The sequence below is a fragment of the Haematobia irritans genome, chromosome 5, assembly GCF_050003625.1.
Source record: "Haematobia irritans isolate KBUSLIRL chromosome 5, ASM5000362v1, whole genome shotgun sequence".
NCBI classification, from domain to species: Eukaryota; Metazoa; Arthropoda; class Insecta; order Diptera; family Muscidae; genus Haematobia; species Haematobia irritans.
The window spans coordinates 16,494,530-16,513,001 of NC_134401.1; the positions used below are offsets into that span (position 1 = coordinate 16,494,530).

General features: G+C 27.7%; 1 protein-coding gene across 1 annotated transcript in view; it reads left to right on the top strand.

Annotated features, from left to right (window-relative positions):
* The window catches only part of Cpr50Ca (Cuticular protein 50Ca), a 92,355-nt gene extending 86,382 nt beyond the window's left edge, over positions 1-5,973 (top strand). The window contains exon 4 of the mRNA XM_075313086.1: positions 5,271-5,973. Within this exon, the coding sequence (XP_075169201.1) occupies positions 5,271-5,495 (225 nt within the window). The 3' untranslated portion in view covers positions 5,496-5,973. The remainder of the gene's footprint in view (positions 1-5,270) is intronic.
* The last annotated feature ends 12,499 nt before the right edge of the window (positions 5,974-18,472 follow it).

Consider the following 18,472-nt stretch of genomic DNA (forward strand, 5'->3'; position numbering starts at 1 on the left):
TTTTCCAAAATTTTATTCTTACAGAAAATTTTGTCAAAATTTTATCTCTATAGAAAATTTTATTAAAACTTTATTTCTGAGAAAATTTTGTCAAATTTTATTTCTATAGAAAATTTTATTCCTATAGAAAATTTTATCAAAACTTTATTTCTATAGAAAATTTTGTTAAAATTTTATTTCTTATATTATGGATGTTTTTATTATATTCGACCTGTATATAGATTTTCCAATTGATAATTGTTGATAAAAACGAGCTCGAAGTCTGGATGATTAATTTTTATTTATTCAATATGTCGTCTTTTCATTTAAAGACTTCATCGGGAAAATTTTTGAAAAGAACAAAAATAATACACCAACTGCATTAATGCAACAGACACCGTCGTTAGCTATTTACTCTACAGTTGGTGTATTATTTTCAATGAAAAGACGAAATATTGAATAAATAAAAATTAATCATCCAGACCTCGAGCTCGTTTTTATCAACAATTATCAATTGGAAAAAAAATTATTTCTATAGAAAATTTTGTCAAAATTTTATTCTTATAGAAAATTTTATTCCTATAGAAAATTTTATTTCTATAGAAAATTCTGTCAAAATTTTATTTGTATAGAAAATTTTTTCAAAATTTTATTTCTATAGATAATTTTGTCAAAATTTTATTTCTATAGATAATTTTGTCAAAATTTTATTTCTATATTTAGAAAATTTTGTAAAAATTGTATTTCTATAGAAAATTTTGTCAAACTGAATTATATACGTATTTAATCGGCCTTGTTTTTGTTTAATATATATCCTGTATGGACTAAGTTACAATTTAGAAGACGGCGTTAAGAAGATTTAAGATACCTTGCCATCGGCAAGTGTTACCGCAACCCAAGTAATTCGATTGTGGATGACAGTCTTTAGTAGATGTTTCTACGCAATCCATGGTGGAGGGTACATAAGATTTGGCCTGGCCGAACTTACGGCGGTATACACTTGTTTGTGCTACTTTTTGTGTAATTCCGTTGTTTATATGAACACTTTTCCCTTCTCAGGGTATTTGCAAATGTACAGGGGAAGCCTAAAAATATGCAACTATTTTTATACAAATTTTCTATAAAATGAAACTTGGGTTGCAGATATTGAAACTTTCAAAAAAAGTGGCACCAAACGTGTCACTATCAATAGAAGATGGCTCAATCATTTTTGAAAGGTAGCACACTTTTTCATAAAGCCAAAATACAAATTAAATGCAACTGTATCAGTTTTTTTTCCAAAGAAAAAAGTGGCACTGTGGTAAAAATATGCAACTATTTTTATACAAATTTTCTATAACATGAAACTTGAGTTGCAGATATTGAAACTTTCAAAAAAGTGGCACCAAACGTTTCACTAGCAATAGAAAATGGCTCAATCATTTTTGAAAGGTAGCACACTTTTTCATAAAGCCAAATACAAATTAAATGCAATTGCATCAGTTTTTTGCCCAAAGACAAAAGTGATCCTATGGTAAAACTCCTGGGTAATTTAGTTATCGGCAAATTGTGGATGATGATTCGATGAATGAGGATAAAAATATGGTTTATTTTAAATTATTATATAATTAATTATGTAATTATTTTATTCGCAGTACAAGATTTTTAGGCGCTAAATGTGTCATATTGTTTCACGTGAAGCCTCAGTGAAACAATGGATGATATCCATTGTTTCCTTGTACAGTGAAACCTCTGAGAGGTGGACACCCACGGTCGCCTAAATTTTGTCCACATTTGCGAGGTGTCCAGTTATGAGTGTTTATATAGCAACCGTCCCCAGACAACTGTCCATATTTGGGAGGTGTCCGGTTTTCAGAGTTTGTTGACTCATATTTGGTTAGGTTAGGTACAGTGGCAGGTTTACTTGGACTATTTAGTCCATTGTAATACCACAGTGGTGGTCTTATATATATATATATATCTGGTCAAATTTATGTGTATTACAAAAGCTTCTCTTAGACGTTTTACACTTAGTTTGAATAAACTATCGTTTTCGCATCAATCTTAGTAGAGTATACACACAAATCTAAAAACTATTCTTACTCAATGATCAACTTTAAGCCATCCTTAGTGGTCCCCCATACAATATCCTATAAGAAATTGTGCTAAAAAGACAACTAAAAAATATTTTCATCTTAATTTTAGTCAAGGAGACAATAAAGAAAGTCACGTCCTTCTTTGTCATTGTCATTTACATTTTCATCTCATGGAAAAACTCATACAGTATGCATGTTTTTCATACTTCGTTACAATCGAAGTAATACCCTCATATTGACAAGCGAAAAGTTTCTGATTACCGTACATGCATTTCAATCGTTGAGATTGTTTACACATCGCTAACGTAATGACCAAATAGGCTAAGTGACAAATGGGGGGAAAATAATAAGAAAAAATATTAACTATAAAACTGTTAAACTGGGGTTCTTATTGCAGACAAAATATACTAAAAAACAACACTATACTAAAAAACAACAACCCGATTATAAAATAAACAAACAAATATTATTCGTTAATACAACGCATATTTACCTAAATACTACGAAATCATTCGTTGTATTAACAAATTTGGACTTTGTTTTAATATTATAGTCAGAATTCATTAAAACGAAGAACACTTTTTCCTTAGGGTACCATTATGTCATAGATTTAATTTCATTTTAGTTGTCTTAATTTATTAAGGATTTTTAGCACCAGAGCTATAGGCTGTGGTATATAATTCTCCGCTTGGAGCAACTTGTAGTTTCTATTTTTTGTATTTTTATACCCTCCACCATAGGATGGGGGTATATTAACTTTGTCATTCCGTTTGTAACACATCGAAATATTGCTCTAAGACCCCATAAAGTATATATATTCTGGGTCGTGGTGAAATTCTGAGTCGATCTGAGCATGTCCGTCCGTCCGTCTGTTGAAATCACGCTAACTTCCGAACGAAACAAGCTATCAACTTGAAACTTGGCACAAGTAGTTGCTATTGATGTAGGTCGGACGGTATTGCAAATTGGCCATATCGGTCCACTTTTACGTATAGCCCCCATATAAACGGACCCCCAAATTTGGTTTGCGATTTCTCTAAGAGAAGCAAATTTCATCCGATCCGGCTGAAATTTGGTACATGGTGTTAGTATATGGTCTCTAACAACCATGCAAAAAATGGTCCACATCGGTCCATAATTATATATAGCCCCCATATAAACCGATCCCCAGATTTGGCTTGCGGAGCTTAAAAGAGAAGCAAATTTCATTCGATCCGGCTGAAATTTGGAACATGGTGTTGGTATATGGTCTCTAACAACCATGCAAAAAATGGTCCACATCGGTCCATAATTATATATAGCCCCCATATAAACCGATCCCCAGATTTGGCTTGCGGAGCTTAAAAGAGAAGCAAATTTCATTCGATCCGGCTGAAATTTGGAACATGGTGTTGGTATATGGTCTCTAACAACCATGCAAAAATTGATCCACATCGGTCCATAATTATATATATACCCCCATATAAACCGATCTCCAGATTTGGCTTGCGAAGCCTCAAAGAGGAGCAAATTGCATCCGATCCGGCTGAAATTTGGTACATGGTATTGGTATATGGTCTCTAACAACCGTGCAAAAATTGATCCACATCGGTCCTTAATTATATATAGCGCCCATATAAACCGATCCCCAGATTTTGGTTGCGGAGCCTCAAAGAGAAGCAAATTTCATCCGATCCGCCTGAAATTTGGTACATGATATTGGTATATGGTCTCTAACAACCGTGCAAAAATTGATCCACATCGGTCCATAATTATATATAGCGCCCATATAAACCGATCCCCAAATTTGGCTTGCGAAGTCTCCAAGAGAAGCAAATTTCATCCAATCCGGTTGTAATTTGGAACATGGTGTTAGTATATGATCTTTAACAACCGTGCCAGAATTGGTCCATATCGGTCCATAATTATATATACCCCCATATAAAACATTCTCCAGATTTGACCTCCGGAGCCTCTTGGAGGAGCAAAATTCATCCGATCCGGTTCAAATTAGGAACGTAGTGTTAGTATATGGTCGCTAACAACCATACCAAAATTGGTCCAATCACACAAAAATTGGTCCATATCGGTTCATAATCATGGTTGCCACTAGAGCCAAAAATAATCTACCAACATTTTATTTCTATAGAAATTTTATTTCTAGAGAAAATTTTGTTAACATTTTATTCGGTTCATAATAAAATTTTCATCATTGTCAAAATTTTATTTCTATAGAACATTTTGTTCAAATTTTATTCGGTTCATAATCATGGTTGCCACTCGAGCCAAAAATAATCTACCAAGATTTTATTTCTGTAGAAATTTTTGTCAAAATTTTCTTTCTATAGAAAATTTTGTCAAAATTTTTATTTCTACAGAAAATTGTGTGAAAATTTTATTTCTATAGAAAATTTTGTTAAAATTTTATTTCTGTAGAAAATTTTGTCAAAATTTTATTTCTACTTTGTCAAACTGAATTATATACGTATTGGATCGATCTTTTTTGATTTAATATATACTACGTATGGACTTACATACAATTTAGAAGATGGTGTTAGGAGGTTTTAAGATACCTTGCCATCGGCAAGCGTTACCGCAACTTAAGTAATTCGATTGTGGATGGCAGTGTTTAGATGAAGTTTCAATCCATGATGGAGGGTACATAAGCTTCGGCCTGGCCGAACTTACGGCCGTATATACTTGTTTTAATATTATAGTCAGAATTCATTAAAACGAAGAACACTTTTTCCTTAGGGTACCATTATGTCATAGATTTAATTTCATTTTAGTTGCCTTAATTTATTAAGGATTTTTAGCACCAGAGCTATAGGCTCCGCTTGGAGCAACTTGTAGTTTCTATTTTTTATATAATTTTTTTGACTTAGTCTTTTCTAACTTGGATGTATCAATGTCTGAACTGTATTTATTCTTCATTGTTCTTTTCCTTATGCTGTCTTATCTTACAGAAATGTTTTTTATTTCCTTTTTTCCCTCTTGTCACTTGCTTCGTTAATTTACATATAGGATTTCTTGATTCCCTATACTGTGATTACATTTTCTGATGACTTATTTTTCTTTCAAATTTTTTGTTTTCTTTTTCTCTTCTTTTCATATTGCTGCGGACACAATGCTGATATTGTCCATCCAAAAACAAAAATTGCAATGTGACTACCGCATATTCATATCTTCGCTATCACACTCCTCAACATGTGTGTGTGTATGTGTTGCCATATATAGCTGCAATCATACGCCTCAAAGTATGCATTTGGTTATCGCATACGTGATTTCGGAACCGGCAATGATTTCGGCCACAAACAGAATCGTGATGCAAATGGTGTGACACGGGGTTCATATCACATTTTATTGCCGGATGGTCGCATTCAGAATGTCGTTTATCATGCCGATGATACAGGATTCCATGCGGATGTTAGTTTCGAAGGAACCGAAAGACCGGCCGTCTAATTGGATGGTCAAATGGTATTGGTAAAACCTTGGCCAATGTTGGAGGCCTCTCAACACCAGAGCCAGATATAAAAAGCGAAAGAGAATCAGCATTACCAACTACAATCATATAGCATAATTTTTTTTGGGGCGGGCGAGGGGGTAAAACAACAACAACAGCAACAACACCAACACCAACAGTAATAACATCATCAGCATCAACTAGCAGCAATTGTGGAAGCTTGTTTACATAGCTTTGGCGAATGGTAATATCGAAAATAAAAATCAATGATAAATAAGATAAAAAACTGAAATTATTATTTTCCCAAATGAAAAATGCAAAATTAAATGCCATAGCATCAATAATAATTAATATTGGAAAAATAACATTTATTAAAAAAAAATTATATTTCAGGAAGATAATCAATTTTTTTTGCATATATGATATATGCATATTTATAAAAAAAAAATCTGCATCTGAAAGGTAGTATTGATTTATACTGAGAAAAAATTTATATTTATTTCAAAAACAAAATTTAAATTTTGAGAAAAATAATAATAATTAAAAATAATAATTAATAATTATAAACTTGTTTTTTGGAAAAAATATTAATTTCGAGGGAGAAAAAATTTTTAACAAAAATTAAATTTGGGAAAATAATATTAAATAATATTTTATATTACAAGAAGATAATCGGGTTTTTATATGGCATATGCATATATAGAATTTTTTTTTTTTGGGAAAAAGACTATTGATTTATACTGAGAAAAAATATATTTATTTTCTTTTCATTTTATTGTATTTTTATTTTCATTTAAAAAACATTGTATTTGCAAAAAAGAATCGATTTATAGGGTGAAAAAAATATTTTTCTATTTGTGTAAATTTAAATCTTGAAAAATAATATAAAATAATGTTTTATATTTCAAAAACATAAGCGATTTTGTTTATATGACATTCCAGCAAAAAAAATTAAAAGCACTTCAAAAAATATCCTCCCAAAGATGTTCTTTATTTTAACTGCACAGGAAATTCAATTTTTGTATAACTCGTTTTTTTTCTTTAAATATTTTAAATAGGAAATTTAAAATTTTTTGTTTGAAATAGGTTAAAAACAGTTTAAAAAGTAATAAAATAGTGCAAATTATTTAGATTTTACAGAAAAAAATGGTAAATCCTTTCTAGAAAAATTGCGAATTTTTGAATATAAAGGGTGGTTAAATTTTCAAAGGCCGATGTTGATTTTGAATAAAACACAAACTATTTAGGAAATTATTGTAATATTATTTTATTATGATATATTGGTCAAATAGGCGCCGCGACCTCGGTGGCACACCTTCATCCGATGGTCCAAATTTTCGATGACGCTGAGGCATAATGGAGGTTCTATGCCGTTAATGGGCCGAATTATCTCATCCTTTAGCTCTTGAATTGTTGCTGGCTTATCGACGTACACCTTTTCATTCAAATAATTCCAAAGAAAAAAGTCCAACGGTGTCGAATCACATGATCTTGGCGGCCAATTGACATCGCCATTACGTGAGATAACACGGCCATTGAATTTGTTGCGCAAAAGAGCCATTGTTTCGTTGGCAAGTGGCACCATCCTGCTGAAACCACATATCGTCCACATCCATATCTTCCAATTCGGGCCATAAAAAGTTCGTTATCATCTCACGACAGCGTACATCATTCACAGTAACTAGCTGACCGGCCTCATTTTGGAAAAAATAAGGCCCGATGATGCCGCCAGCCCATAAACCGCACCAAACAGTCACTCTTTGTGGGTGCATTGGTTTTTTGACAATCGCCCAAATGCGGCAATTCTGTTTATTGACGAATCCACTGAGGTAAAAATGTGCCTCATCACTGAAGATGATTTTCTTCGAAAATTGATCATCCACTGTTGCCATGGCTCAAATTGAGTAAGTCTAAAATAGATAAATGTCAAATAAAATTCGGAAAAAAAACTTGGCGTTTAGGTGTGGTTCACATTCAACATCGGCCCTTACAATTTAACCACCCTTTATTTCATGTCAAAAGTTCCAGACAAGCTTTTTAATATAGTAAAAATCATAAAAAAATTTAAAAATTATTTATTTGTCAAAATATCACAAAATTTCTTAAATCACATCCAAAACACTGGATTGGCATCACACCTTAAGAAGTGATGCAAATTCAGTGCAATGGCTGTTGAAATGGTGCACATCCGTCCTATGACAAGCCCATGTTAAATTCATCGCTTCTGCGTCAATTTTGCGCCTCTTCCGGATTCAAAAAGTATATTTTCACTACTTTTTTGGAGATGCTTTTTTTGCTGGGATATTCATATTAAAAACAAAATCTGCTTCTGAATGGAGTATTGATTTAACTGAGAAAAAATTTATTTTTATTTTTTTTTTTTAGGGAAAAATTCAATTTAAAAGGAAAAATTTAATTTAACAATATTTAAAAAAATCTAGTGTTTGAAAAAACCACTGATTATATTGTAAAGACAAAAAATAAAATACTTGTCTATTTTTGTAAGAAAAATTTTAATCTGAAAAAAAGTATTTTATATTTCAAAAATATAATTTTTCAAAACAATTGCTTTTGAAAAAGAATATTGATTTTTAGGACGAAAAAAAATATGTTTATTTTGCCAACAATAATTAAAGTTTGAGGCATATCACACTAAACGCAAAAAATATTTGACTACCGTATTGAATCTTTAAAAAAATTCTTTTCTAGCGTTATCTAAGTTTTTTTTTCTTTTCAAATTATTGCCAGTTTTTTTTTCTTTCAAATTATTGTCAAAATTAAATTTCCAAATCATTTACTTGAGAGCCGGTTTTACGAAGAAAATTATTTTTTAGCTTGAAATTGTGCTTTTTGAAATTCGTAACCACACACAAAAAAATTTTCTGATTCAATCACGAAATTAATTGATCCAATTAATTTTTTAATTGAAATGTCTTCAATCACAGAAATGATAGTATCAATTAAAAAATTAATTAACAGCCAATTGAAAAATTAATTGATCCAATTAAAAAATTGATTGATACTATTAATTTGTGTGATTGATTTTTGTTTCAATTGAAAAATTTGTGAATTAATTAAATTTTTAATTGAATATTTTATAAAGCTCAATTAAGATTTTAGTTGGAAAAATTTTCGAGAAATTTTTTTCTGTGGACATGTGGCTAGTTCTTGTAAACAGTACTGTTAAAAGACGAAAGTACAAATATTCAAAATTAAGACCCTTGCCTTTGATATTTTTAATAAGTAGGAAAAATTAAAATTTACTTGCATTTCCCCTTTGTCTTTGATAGTTTCTACAAGGAGAAAAGAAGAACTTAATTCCATTTGTAATTTCCAAATCCTCAGAGATTTACTGAAGGCATTACCATTAGCTATCATCCGTTTGATTTAGGAAAAAAATCCATAGCACCAAGACGAAAAGAAATTCGTTAAGAATTTCTAAAAAGTGGCACAAAAAGTGTCATTGGTCATAAAAGGTGATACAATCATTTTCAAAAATGCCACACTTCTTTATAAAGAAAAAGTCACAGTTGAACGCATTTATATCAGCGTTTTATATAGAATTTTTAACAAAAAATTTTTCAAGTTAGATTCTCACTTAAAAAAAAAAAACTCTACAACCACTCCTTAAAATTTAATATTCAGCAGATTAACTCGGTTTGTTTAACGCAGAAAAATTTCGTTGCATACTTTTAGGGGATACATGTGTCCATTGAAAATATTATGGTAAAAAGAAAGGAAAATTGCTACACACAAAAAACTTTTTTTTCTGATTCAATCATGAAATTAATTGATCCAATTAATTTTTTAATTGAAATGTCTTCAATCACAGAAATGATAGTATCACTTAAAAAATTAATTGACAGCCAATTAAAAAGTTAATTGATACTATTAATTTGTGTGATTAATTTTTGATTCAATTAAAAAATTTGTTGAATCAATTAAATTTTTAATTGAATATTTTTTAAAACTCAATTAAGATTTTAATTGGACAAAATGTTCGTGAATTTTTTTTTCTGTATAACAGACATAATATTCGACTCGTAATCTCAATTGCTTGTTAAGACATTGATTGTTTCCTTAATCTGGTGTCACAAAATATATAAGGTAAATAAAAGGTAGCACAGTATGTTAAACAGATGGCACAAAATTATACCCCTTGAAAAAAGGTGCTAATATGTCACTAAAGTTGCACAATAGTAACACTGATGGTAATGGCTCATGCTAATATTTTTTTTTTCTTCCATGGAAATATTTCGAAAAATTTTGATAGAAGCACTTCACATATTTAAAAATTCTCTAAGTGAGATAATTTTTTACGCTGATTATGATCCCGGTCCTATTTAATACCGAAAAAAATTTCTCACTTTTGCAGAAGCTTCTACAAATTTATTCAGTTTGGGAACTTCTGCTTCGTAGTAATTTATCAAATTTAAAAATTTCGAAATGAGAAAAATTTGGGATATTTGCTTTAATTCCGGAATTCTTTTTATAGCAAATCAGTGATGCACTTCAAGGGTTCGCCAAAAAAAATTTCTCACTAATGCAGATGCTTCTACAAATTTATTCAGTTTGGGAACTTCTGCTTTGTAGTAATTTATCAAATTTCAAAATTTCGTAAGTGAGTAATATTTTGAGATATTTACTTTAATTCTGGAATTTTTTTTATAGCAAATCAGTTAAAGTATTCCTAAGAGAAATGTATTTTGAGGCATTATTTAAGCCTGTGGGCCCAAAAAAAAATTTAAAATAATGTCGCGCTTATTCAAGAGGGTTTTCACACTAATCAACCGTTTGGGAACTTCTGCTTGGTGCCATATGACCAAATTTCACGTGTTTCTAAAAGAGATTTATTTTAAGGCATCGACTATTATCGAATAAATATACATCCATAGAAAAAATTATGAACGGTGTGGTGATTTCAAAACCATCCGTTCATGAAATTGAATCAACACACCTGTGTTGTCAAACTAAGAACGAACGGGGTCAACGTAAAACTGACATAATGCGTTGTCAAAACAACAACCCTGATCATGATCTGAAAACGTAATGGTTACGAATTTATAAACCAAATAAAAACAGATTTCCACTGTGACTCGAACCTATGTTGTCTGCATCATACCATTTAATAGTCGCCTTAGCACATTGCACCACCGAGGGAGTTGCCATAATAACGTCTGACGATTATTTTAAGACTTTTCATGGCCAAAGAAAAAAGAATGCCGTTCATGTAATCGTGAACGCCCGTGGACGAAATCGTGAACATTCTGTTTTGATTTTTTGTGAACGGTCCCGTTCATTTTGTCACCGTCCGTTCACGATTGTGGAACGCATTTTTTTTTCTATAAGTGTCTATCGAATCTATACGGATTCTTTTACCAACTAATTTTTAGTGACAATTTGGGAACTTCTGCTTGGAAGTATTTAAATAAATTCAAAATCTTAGGATAGAAACCTAAGGTACACACAAAAAAAAAAATTTTCTGATTCAATCACGAAATTAATTGATCCAATTAATTTTTTAATTGAAATGTCTTCCATCACAGAATTGATAGTATCAATTAAAAAATTAATTGACTGTCAATTAAAAAATTAATTGATCCAATTAAATATTTAATTGATACTATTAATTTGTGTGATTGATTTTTATTTCAATTAAAAAATTTATTGAATCAATTAAATTTTTAATTGAATATTTTTTAAAACTCAATTAAGATTTTAATTGGAAAAATTTTCGTGAAATTTTTTTCTGTGTAGTAACTACACAAATTAAAAATTATCCTTGGGGGGAAGCAGTTTGAAGCATTGACTCTGATATCGGACCTTTTCAATATTTTTTTTTTTTTGTTCTAAATTGTAACTTCCAACTGAAAGTAGCTTATATCTCATTTAAGTCCCTGTAAGGTATATCTAAAAAAATTCAAACTTATTAACTAATATCTACTTTTGAGAATTCTACTTTTAGATATGGCCAAAAATATTTTGTTTCCCAGTTGTATTTTTATCGTGTAAGTAAGTTGTCTCTGCTAATATAGTAAGGCTTTAAAAATCTTGCTTATGCTTGCAATTTAATGAAAATTGTTTTATAAATTCCAAAAACATTTATTTTGGCTATTCTTACCCCCCTAGTCTATACCTCTTAAAGTTTGAATTTCTATTTCGTTTTTTCGTAACTCTAAAATCTATAACAATTTATTTATTAGCTGTTTTCTAAAATGCTTTTTATGTAAGTCTCAAAATATTCATATTTTTAGATATTTTGCCTTTCAGTAAAGCGGAAAATTAAAATAAGGAAATTCGTTTTTTAACACCTTGCTATTACAGAAACAACATACAACATTAATTTATTGTTTTTAAGTTCATGAGCAACGTATTCAAATTAATGGCCTTTAACACAACCAATGTATCGTATAAGTGTTTGCAAATATGTTGATCATACGACATAATGTACATACCAAATTATTATCAATCATACAACCCATTGTCCCATAAATGAACAGTCAAAACTATATCCAATTCAAACTGATATAATTTACATACTGCTACAAACGAACACGTTTATAACGAGCTCCGGTTATAACGACCAGTTTTTCAGGACCCGAATATTTAACAAATTTTCATTAAAACTATATAAACGAATAAAGTAATAAAAAATGCTTTGAAAAATCAGAATTGCAAAAAAAAAAACTAAAAAAATAAGTCAATTTAAAACTATTAACATACTAAATTCAAGGATTTTATTATAGCCAATGTATCTTGTAAGTTTTTTACATTATTAACATACTAAATTCAAGAATTTTATTATAGCCAATGTATCGTATAAGTTTTTTACAAATATGTTGCTCATACGACTTGATGTACACACAAAATTATTATAATTCATACAACCCATTGTTCCATAACGGAATAGTCAGAACTAATTCGAATTCGAACTGATATCCTTTACATACATAAACGTGTTCGTCTATAACGAACAGGCTTAACAAACTTTCTTGAATTCTCCATTCAAGTGACCACATTCATAATTCCCACGGTTATAATGAAATTTCGTTTATAGCAAACAATATTTGTGAACCCTTTAACACATTTGCATTAAAGTATATTGGAAAAATTATGAGTTTATATAAAAGAAAATTTCGAGTATTAAAAACATAGAGGAAATATTTTAATTCCACAGGCCTCTTTCGATAAATGTCCACTATCTATTATTATTGTTTGATTATGCGACCATATAATATCATAGTTTGCATATAACATAAATCTATTTTGCGTTATTGAAATTTCCATGATATTGTTATTTTTATTGGCATACATTTGCATTCTACAAACATCATTATTTCGTTATTAACTCTTGTTGTGATTTGTTTTATTATTCGAAGCGACCCTATAGGATATATTTAAGTGTGTATATTTATGCTGTTATTTTTGTTACTTTATTTAGGATCTTGTTGATTATTTATTAGTATAATATTTTGGTTTTGTTTGCACATAGCTTGTATGCATAAATTATTTAAGAATATACAATGTCGCCTTTTTTCGAAAGGATAATGGTACAGACACAAAACAACACAGCAACAAAATAATGCAAATAAAATTAGGAAGCAACTTTTCATTATTGTCATTAATTCAGAGACAAATCAAATGCTACATAAATTCAATTTGCATATACAGGAAAAACAAATGCAATCAGGCAATAATATAGCAAAAGGATAATACTAAAATCAAATATAATTCTATGCTGTATGATAATGAATTATTTTAAGACAAAAAAAGAATAAAATTTGATTTTCAATAGTAAAGAAATATTTTTGAATTTCCTCTGTGCTAAATTTAGTTAGAGTTGGTTTTTTTTGCATTTTTTTTTTGCATTTTATCTAAAGAGAATTTAATAAACATCAGAAGTAGATTTGACTATGAAGCATGAAACATGTAGATTTAATTTAATTTGAAAATCATAAAAAATAAACACTTAAAATTTTAGGGATTTAATTAAGTATAAGAAAAAATTCATACAGCAACCAAAAGTTGTTCAGAATCAAATAAAGGGCAGTGGGTCGTATGATTGATAATAATTTGGATTAAAAAAAAACTTTACTGTTATTCATTCGACACCAAGAACCGAAATAATATTACTTATACAATACCAAGTTCCATGAAATGTTCTGCGAAAAATTGATTGAGAAATTAACTTTCCTGACACGAAAATCCAAAATAAATGTGGACAAAATTTGAATCTTTTAAAGTTAAAAAATATACAAAATAAATGCTAAAAATTTTAGTGATTCTAAAGGATATCAAATTTATTCGGAACAAAAATTAAGGACAATAGGTCGTATAATTGTTAGTAATTTTATTGTTATTCATACGACATCAAGAACCGAAATTTCCTTCAGAGAGAAATTTATTGGGTTATTATTATTCCACATACGAAAAATTTTTAATCCTTTAAGGCAAAAAATAACCATTTAAATAGCGATTTAATAAAGTATAAGAAAAAAATCTGCAGGAAGAAAAAATTATTGAGAACCCACTAAAGGACAATGGGTCGTATAATTTTTAGTAATTTTATTGTTATTCACACGACATCAAGAACTGAAATTTCCTGCCGAGATAAATTTATTGGGAAATTAACCTTCCACATACGAAAAATGTTGAATCCTTTAAGGCAAAAAATAAACATTTAAATGTTAGCGATTTAATAAAGTAGAAGAAAAAATTCTGCAGCATGATTTTTTTTTTTTGAGAACCCAATAAAGGACAATGGGTTGTATAATTTTTAGTAACTTTATTGTTATTCACACGACATCAAGAACTGAAATGTCCTGTCGAGATAAATTTATTGGGAAATTAACCTTCAACATACGAAAAATTTTGAATCCTTTAAGGCAAAAAATAAACATTTAAATGTTAGCGAGAAAAAATTTTGAGAACCAAATAAGGGCAATGGGTCGTATAATTTTTAGTAACTTTATTGTTCTTCATACGACAGAACTAACCGTAATAATATTACTTATACCACACCAAGTTCCACAAAATGTTTTCTTAATGGGAAAACTAAAATTAAATTTTCCATATAAAATATATATGGAAAAAACGAATTTTTTTAACAAGTCTTATTATAACTTGGAAAGGAATGATTGAAAACAACAATTCAAGAAATTGTATTTTATTTAAAATAAATTATTAAAAAAAAGTAGCCATGTTTTCAGGGCCATGATTTGAGTTATAACCTCTAATTTATTTTAGATTGTTCAAAACAGTCGTAAATTTATCATTTTTTCCTGCAGTATTAATTTTGGTTTCATCTTGTAATACTTGAACTAAGTACCGGCTTTATCTGAATAAAGCGATTGACCCATAAATGATACTAATATGCAAAAATGATGAATACAATAACATGGTATTCCAAGCAAATAAATAAAAGCCATAAATTGTATTGCTTTCTATACGAAATAAAAAAAAAACCTTAAATGTTACTAACTCATAAAAAACTATTTATTGGTTTTAATCACAACTCTTATAAATCGGATGAATTGAAATTACGTCAATAGCGAAAATGATAGAAAATCATTGACTTGAATAAAAAAAAATTAATCGATACACTTAAAAATATAAAAACTCATAAAAAAAATTATTTTAAATTACTTCAATATCGAAAATGATACAAAATCATGGACTTGATTAAAAATTTAAGTGATTCAATTTCTTGATGTGTTTTTTTGTTTCTTTTTAGTTAAAATTTAACTGAGCCAATAATTTTTTTTTAATTTTTATACAATCTAAATGAAGTTTTTAATTGGCAAATCTTCTGGCATTTTCTTTTCAGTAACTTAATGATGTCAATTCCCTTAATCTTCCTGTCCAATAAGCTCGAATAAATATTGTAATAATTTCTAAATCTTGTTTTTGTTTGTTTTTTTTAGTTACTAATTTCTAATACATTTTTTTCATATTTTCTTTTCTAAAAAAAAATTGCAGCATGAAGAAAAATGTAATTTAAGTCAAAGATCATGGGTCGTATATTTTTTACTAATTTATTTGTTACTTATACGACACAAAGAACAAACATAAGATTACTTATACCACATGGGGTTCGCCAAAATATTAAAAAAATAAATATATATTAAATGCTCTTATAAATCCGAATAATTAAATTACTTCAATAGCGAAAATGATACAAAATCATGGACTTGAATACAAAAATAATCGATGCAATTAAAACTTTTAACTGATTCAATAATTTTTTAACTTTTGTACAATCTAAATTAAATTTTTAATTGGCAAATGTTGTTTATGTTTTTTTTTTAATTTACTAATTTCTAATTTTTCTAAAAAAATTCAAAAAAAAATTTAATTGACAAATTTTGTTACATTTTTTTTTTTCTAAAAAAATTGCAGCATGAAGAAAAACGTCATTTAAGTCAAAGATCATAGGTCGTATATTTTTTACTAATTTATTTGTTACTTATACGACACAAAGAACCAAAATATGATTACTTATACCACATGGGGTTCTGCAAAATATAAAAAAAAATATATTTGGTTTGGAAATTAAATATTTATTAAAAAAATCATAATTAGGAAAAAAATTTATGTAGAAATTTTGATTTTATTCGATCTTCTTTTATCCAATAGAAAATAATTAATCAAGCTTGAGATCGTTTTTTTAATGTATTGGTTTCTTTATGTTTTTATAAACAAATATTTTCAGTGTATATAAAACACCAATTATTTAATTTAATACATATTATTTTTTATAAATATTGCATATTTTACATAAAAAAACTTATCACGGTATCCCATAAAAATTAAAAACATCCAAACTAAAATTTAAAACTACAATTCCAAATAGGGATAAGTGTAAACCCACATTATTTTTCTTGTTGCAAAAACTTTAGATAGTAAAGAGGGATTTCTAAAACTTTTCTTCAATGAAAAGATTTAAGAATTACAAAGCATGCTAACTAAAAGAATAAATATATTCTCTGCTGTTTACTAAATTGAATTTTTAAATAACTAAAATTTGAAAAAGTAGAATTTGAAATTTTATCAAATTTTTATATAAATCTAAATTCCTTCACTTAATATTCATTATATTTTTCCAGTTAAATTGCTAAGTTCAGAAAACAAATTTTGTCAAACTTTTATTTTTATAGAAAATTTTTCTCTAAACTTTGTTGCTATAGAAAATTTTGTCAAAATTTTATTTCTATAGAAAATTTTGTCAAAATTTCATTTCTGTAGAAAATTTTGTCAAAATTTCAGTTCTACAGAAAATGTTGTTACAATTTTATTTCTAAGAAAATTTTGTCAAAATTTTATTTCTATAGAAAATTGTTGCAAAATTTTATTTCTATAGAAAATTGTTGCAAAATTTTATTTTTATAGAAAATTGTTGCAAAATTTTATTTCTATAGAAAACTTTGTCACAATTTTATTTCTATAGAAAATTTTGTTAAAATTTTATTTCTATAGAAAATTGTTGCAAAAGTTTATTTGTATAGAAAATTTTGTCACAATTTTATTTCTGGAGAAAATTTTGTCAATATATAGAAAATTTTGTCAAAATTTTATAACTATAGAAAATTTTGTCAAAATTTTATAACTATAGAAAATTTTGTCAAAATTTATTTCTATAGAAAATTTTCTAAAATTTTTATTTCTATAGGAAATTTTGTCAAAATTTTATTTCTATAGAAAATTTTGTCAAAGTTTTATTTCTGTAGGAAATTTTGTCAATATTTTATTTCCAAAGAAAATTTTGTCAAAATTTCAGTTCTACAAAAAATTTGGTCAAAATTTTATTTCTATAGAAAATTTTGTCACAATTTTATTTCTGTAGAAAATTTTGTCAATCTATAGAAAATTTTGTCAAAATTTTATAACTATAGAAAATTTTGTCAAAATTTTATAACTATAGAAAATTTTGTTAAAATTTATTTCTATAGAAAATTTTCTAAAATTTTTATTTCTATAGGAAATTTTGTCAAAATTTTATTTCTATAGAAAATTTTTTCAAAATTTTATTTCAAACGAAGATTGTGTCAAAACTTTATTTCTATAGAAAATTTTATCAAAGTTTTATTTCTATAGAAAATTTTGTCAAAGTTTTATTTCTGTAGGAAATTTTATCAATATTTTATTTCCAAAGAAAATTTTGTCAAAATTTCAGTTCTACAGAAAATTTTGTCAAAATTTTATTTCTATAGAAATATTTGTCACAATTTTATTTCTATAGAAAATTTTGTCAAAATTTTATTTCTATAGGAAATTTTGTCAAAATTTTATTTCTATAGAAAATTTTGTCAAATTGCTAAGTTAAGAAAAACAAATGAATTATTCTAAAAATAAATATAATTTAAATTATATATATTTTTTTTAAATTGAATAACATTATTTAATAAATAATTTTAAACTATTTTTCATCTTACACATTATCAAAAAATTACCAAAAAATAAATAATAATTTGTTTACCTTCATACCGATGCCCTCTTTCCAGAGTACACTAAGTCGACTTAGCATGTTTTGATGGAGTTCATTGTTTTTTATTCGGATTGAAGTGAATTATATCCTGTCAAAAAAATTTATTGGACACTTATGATTAATATTGTACTTAGCCTGTGACTAAAGTTTTAAAAAAATGTCCAATCCAAAAAGGACAAAAAGCTTTGTTCGATCTAAAGGGGTCTAAGTCACTTTTAGCCATATTCTATTATAACTATTTTGAGTTCGTACATACTAAAAAAAAAAATCTAAAATAAATATGATACGAGTATTAAAAAAAAGTGAATTTCCATATTATACGGATTTTGAGAAATTCCCCAAAAAAACAACTTTGAACTTGTTTCCTGTAAAATTCACTTTTTAGAGTTAGCGTACTTTGGAATAGAGACATCGATATTTGGTTAATATTCCATTAAATTAATTTAATAAAAAAAAAATTAATTAAATATTTTAAAAATAGTTTGTTTTAAA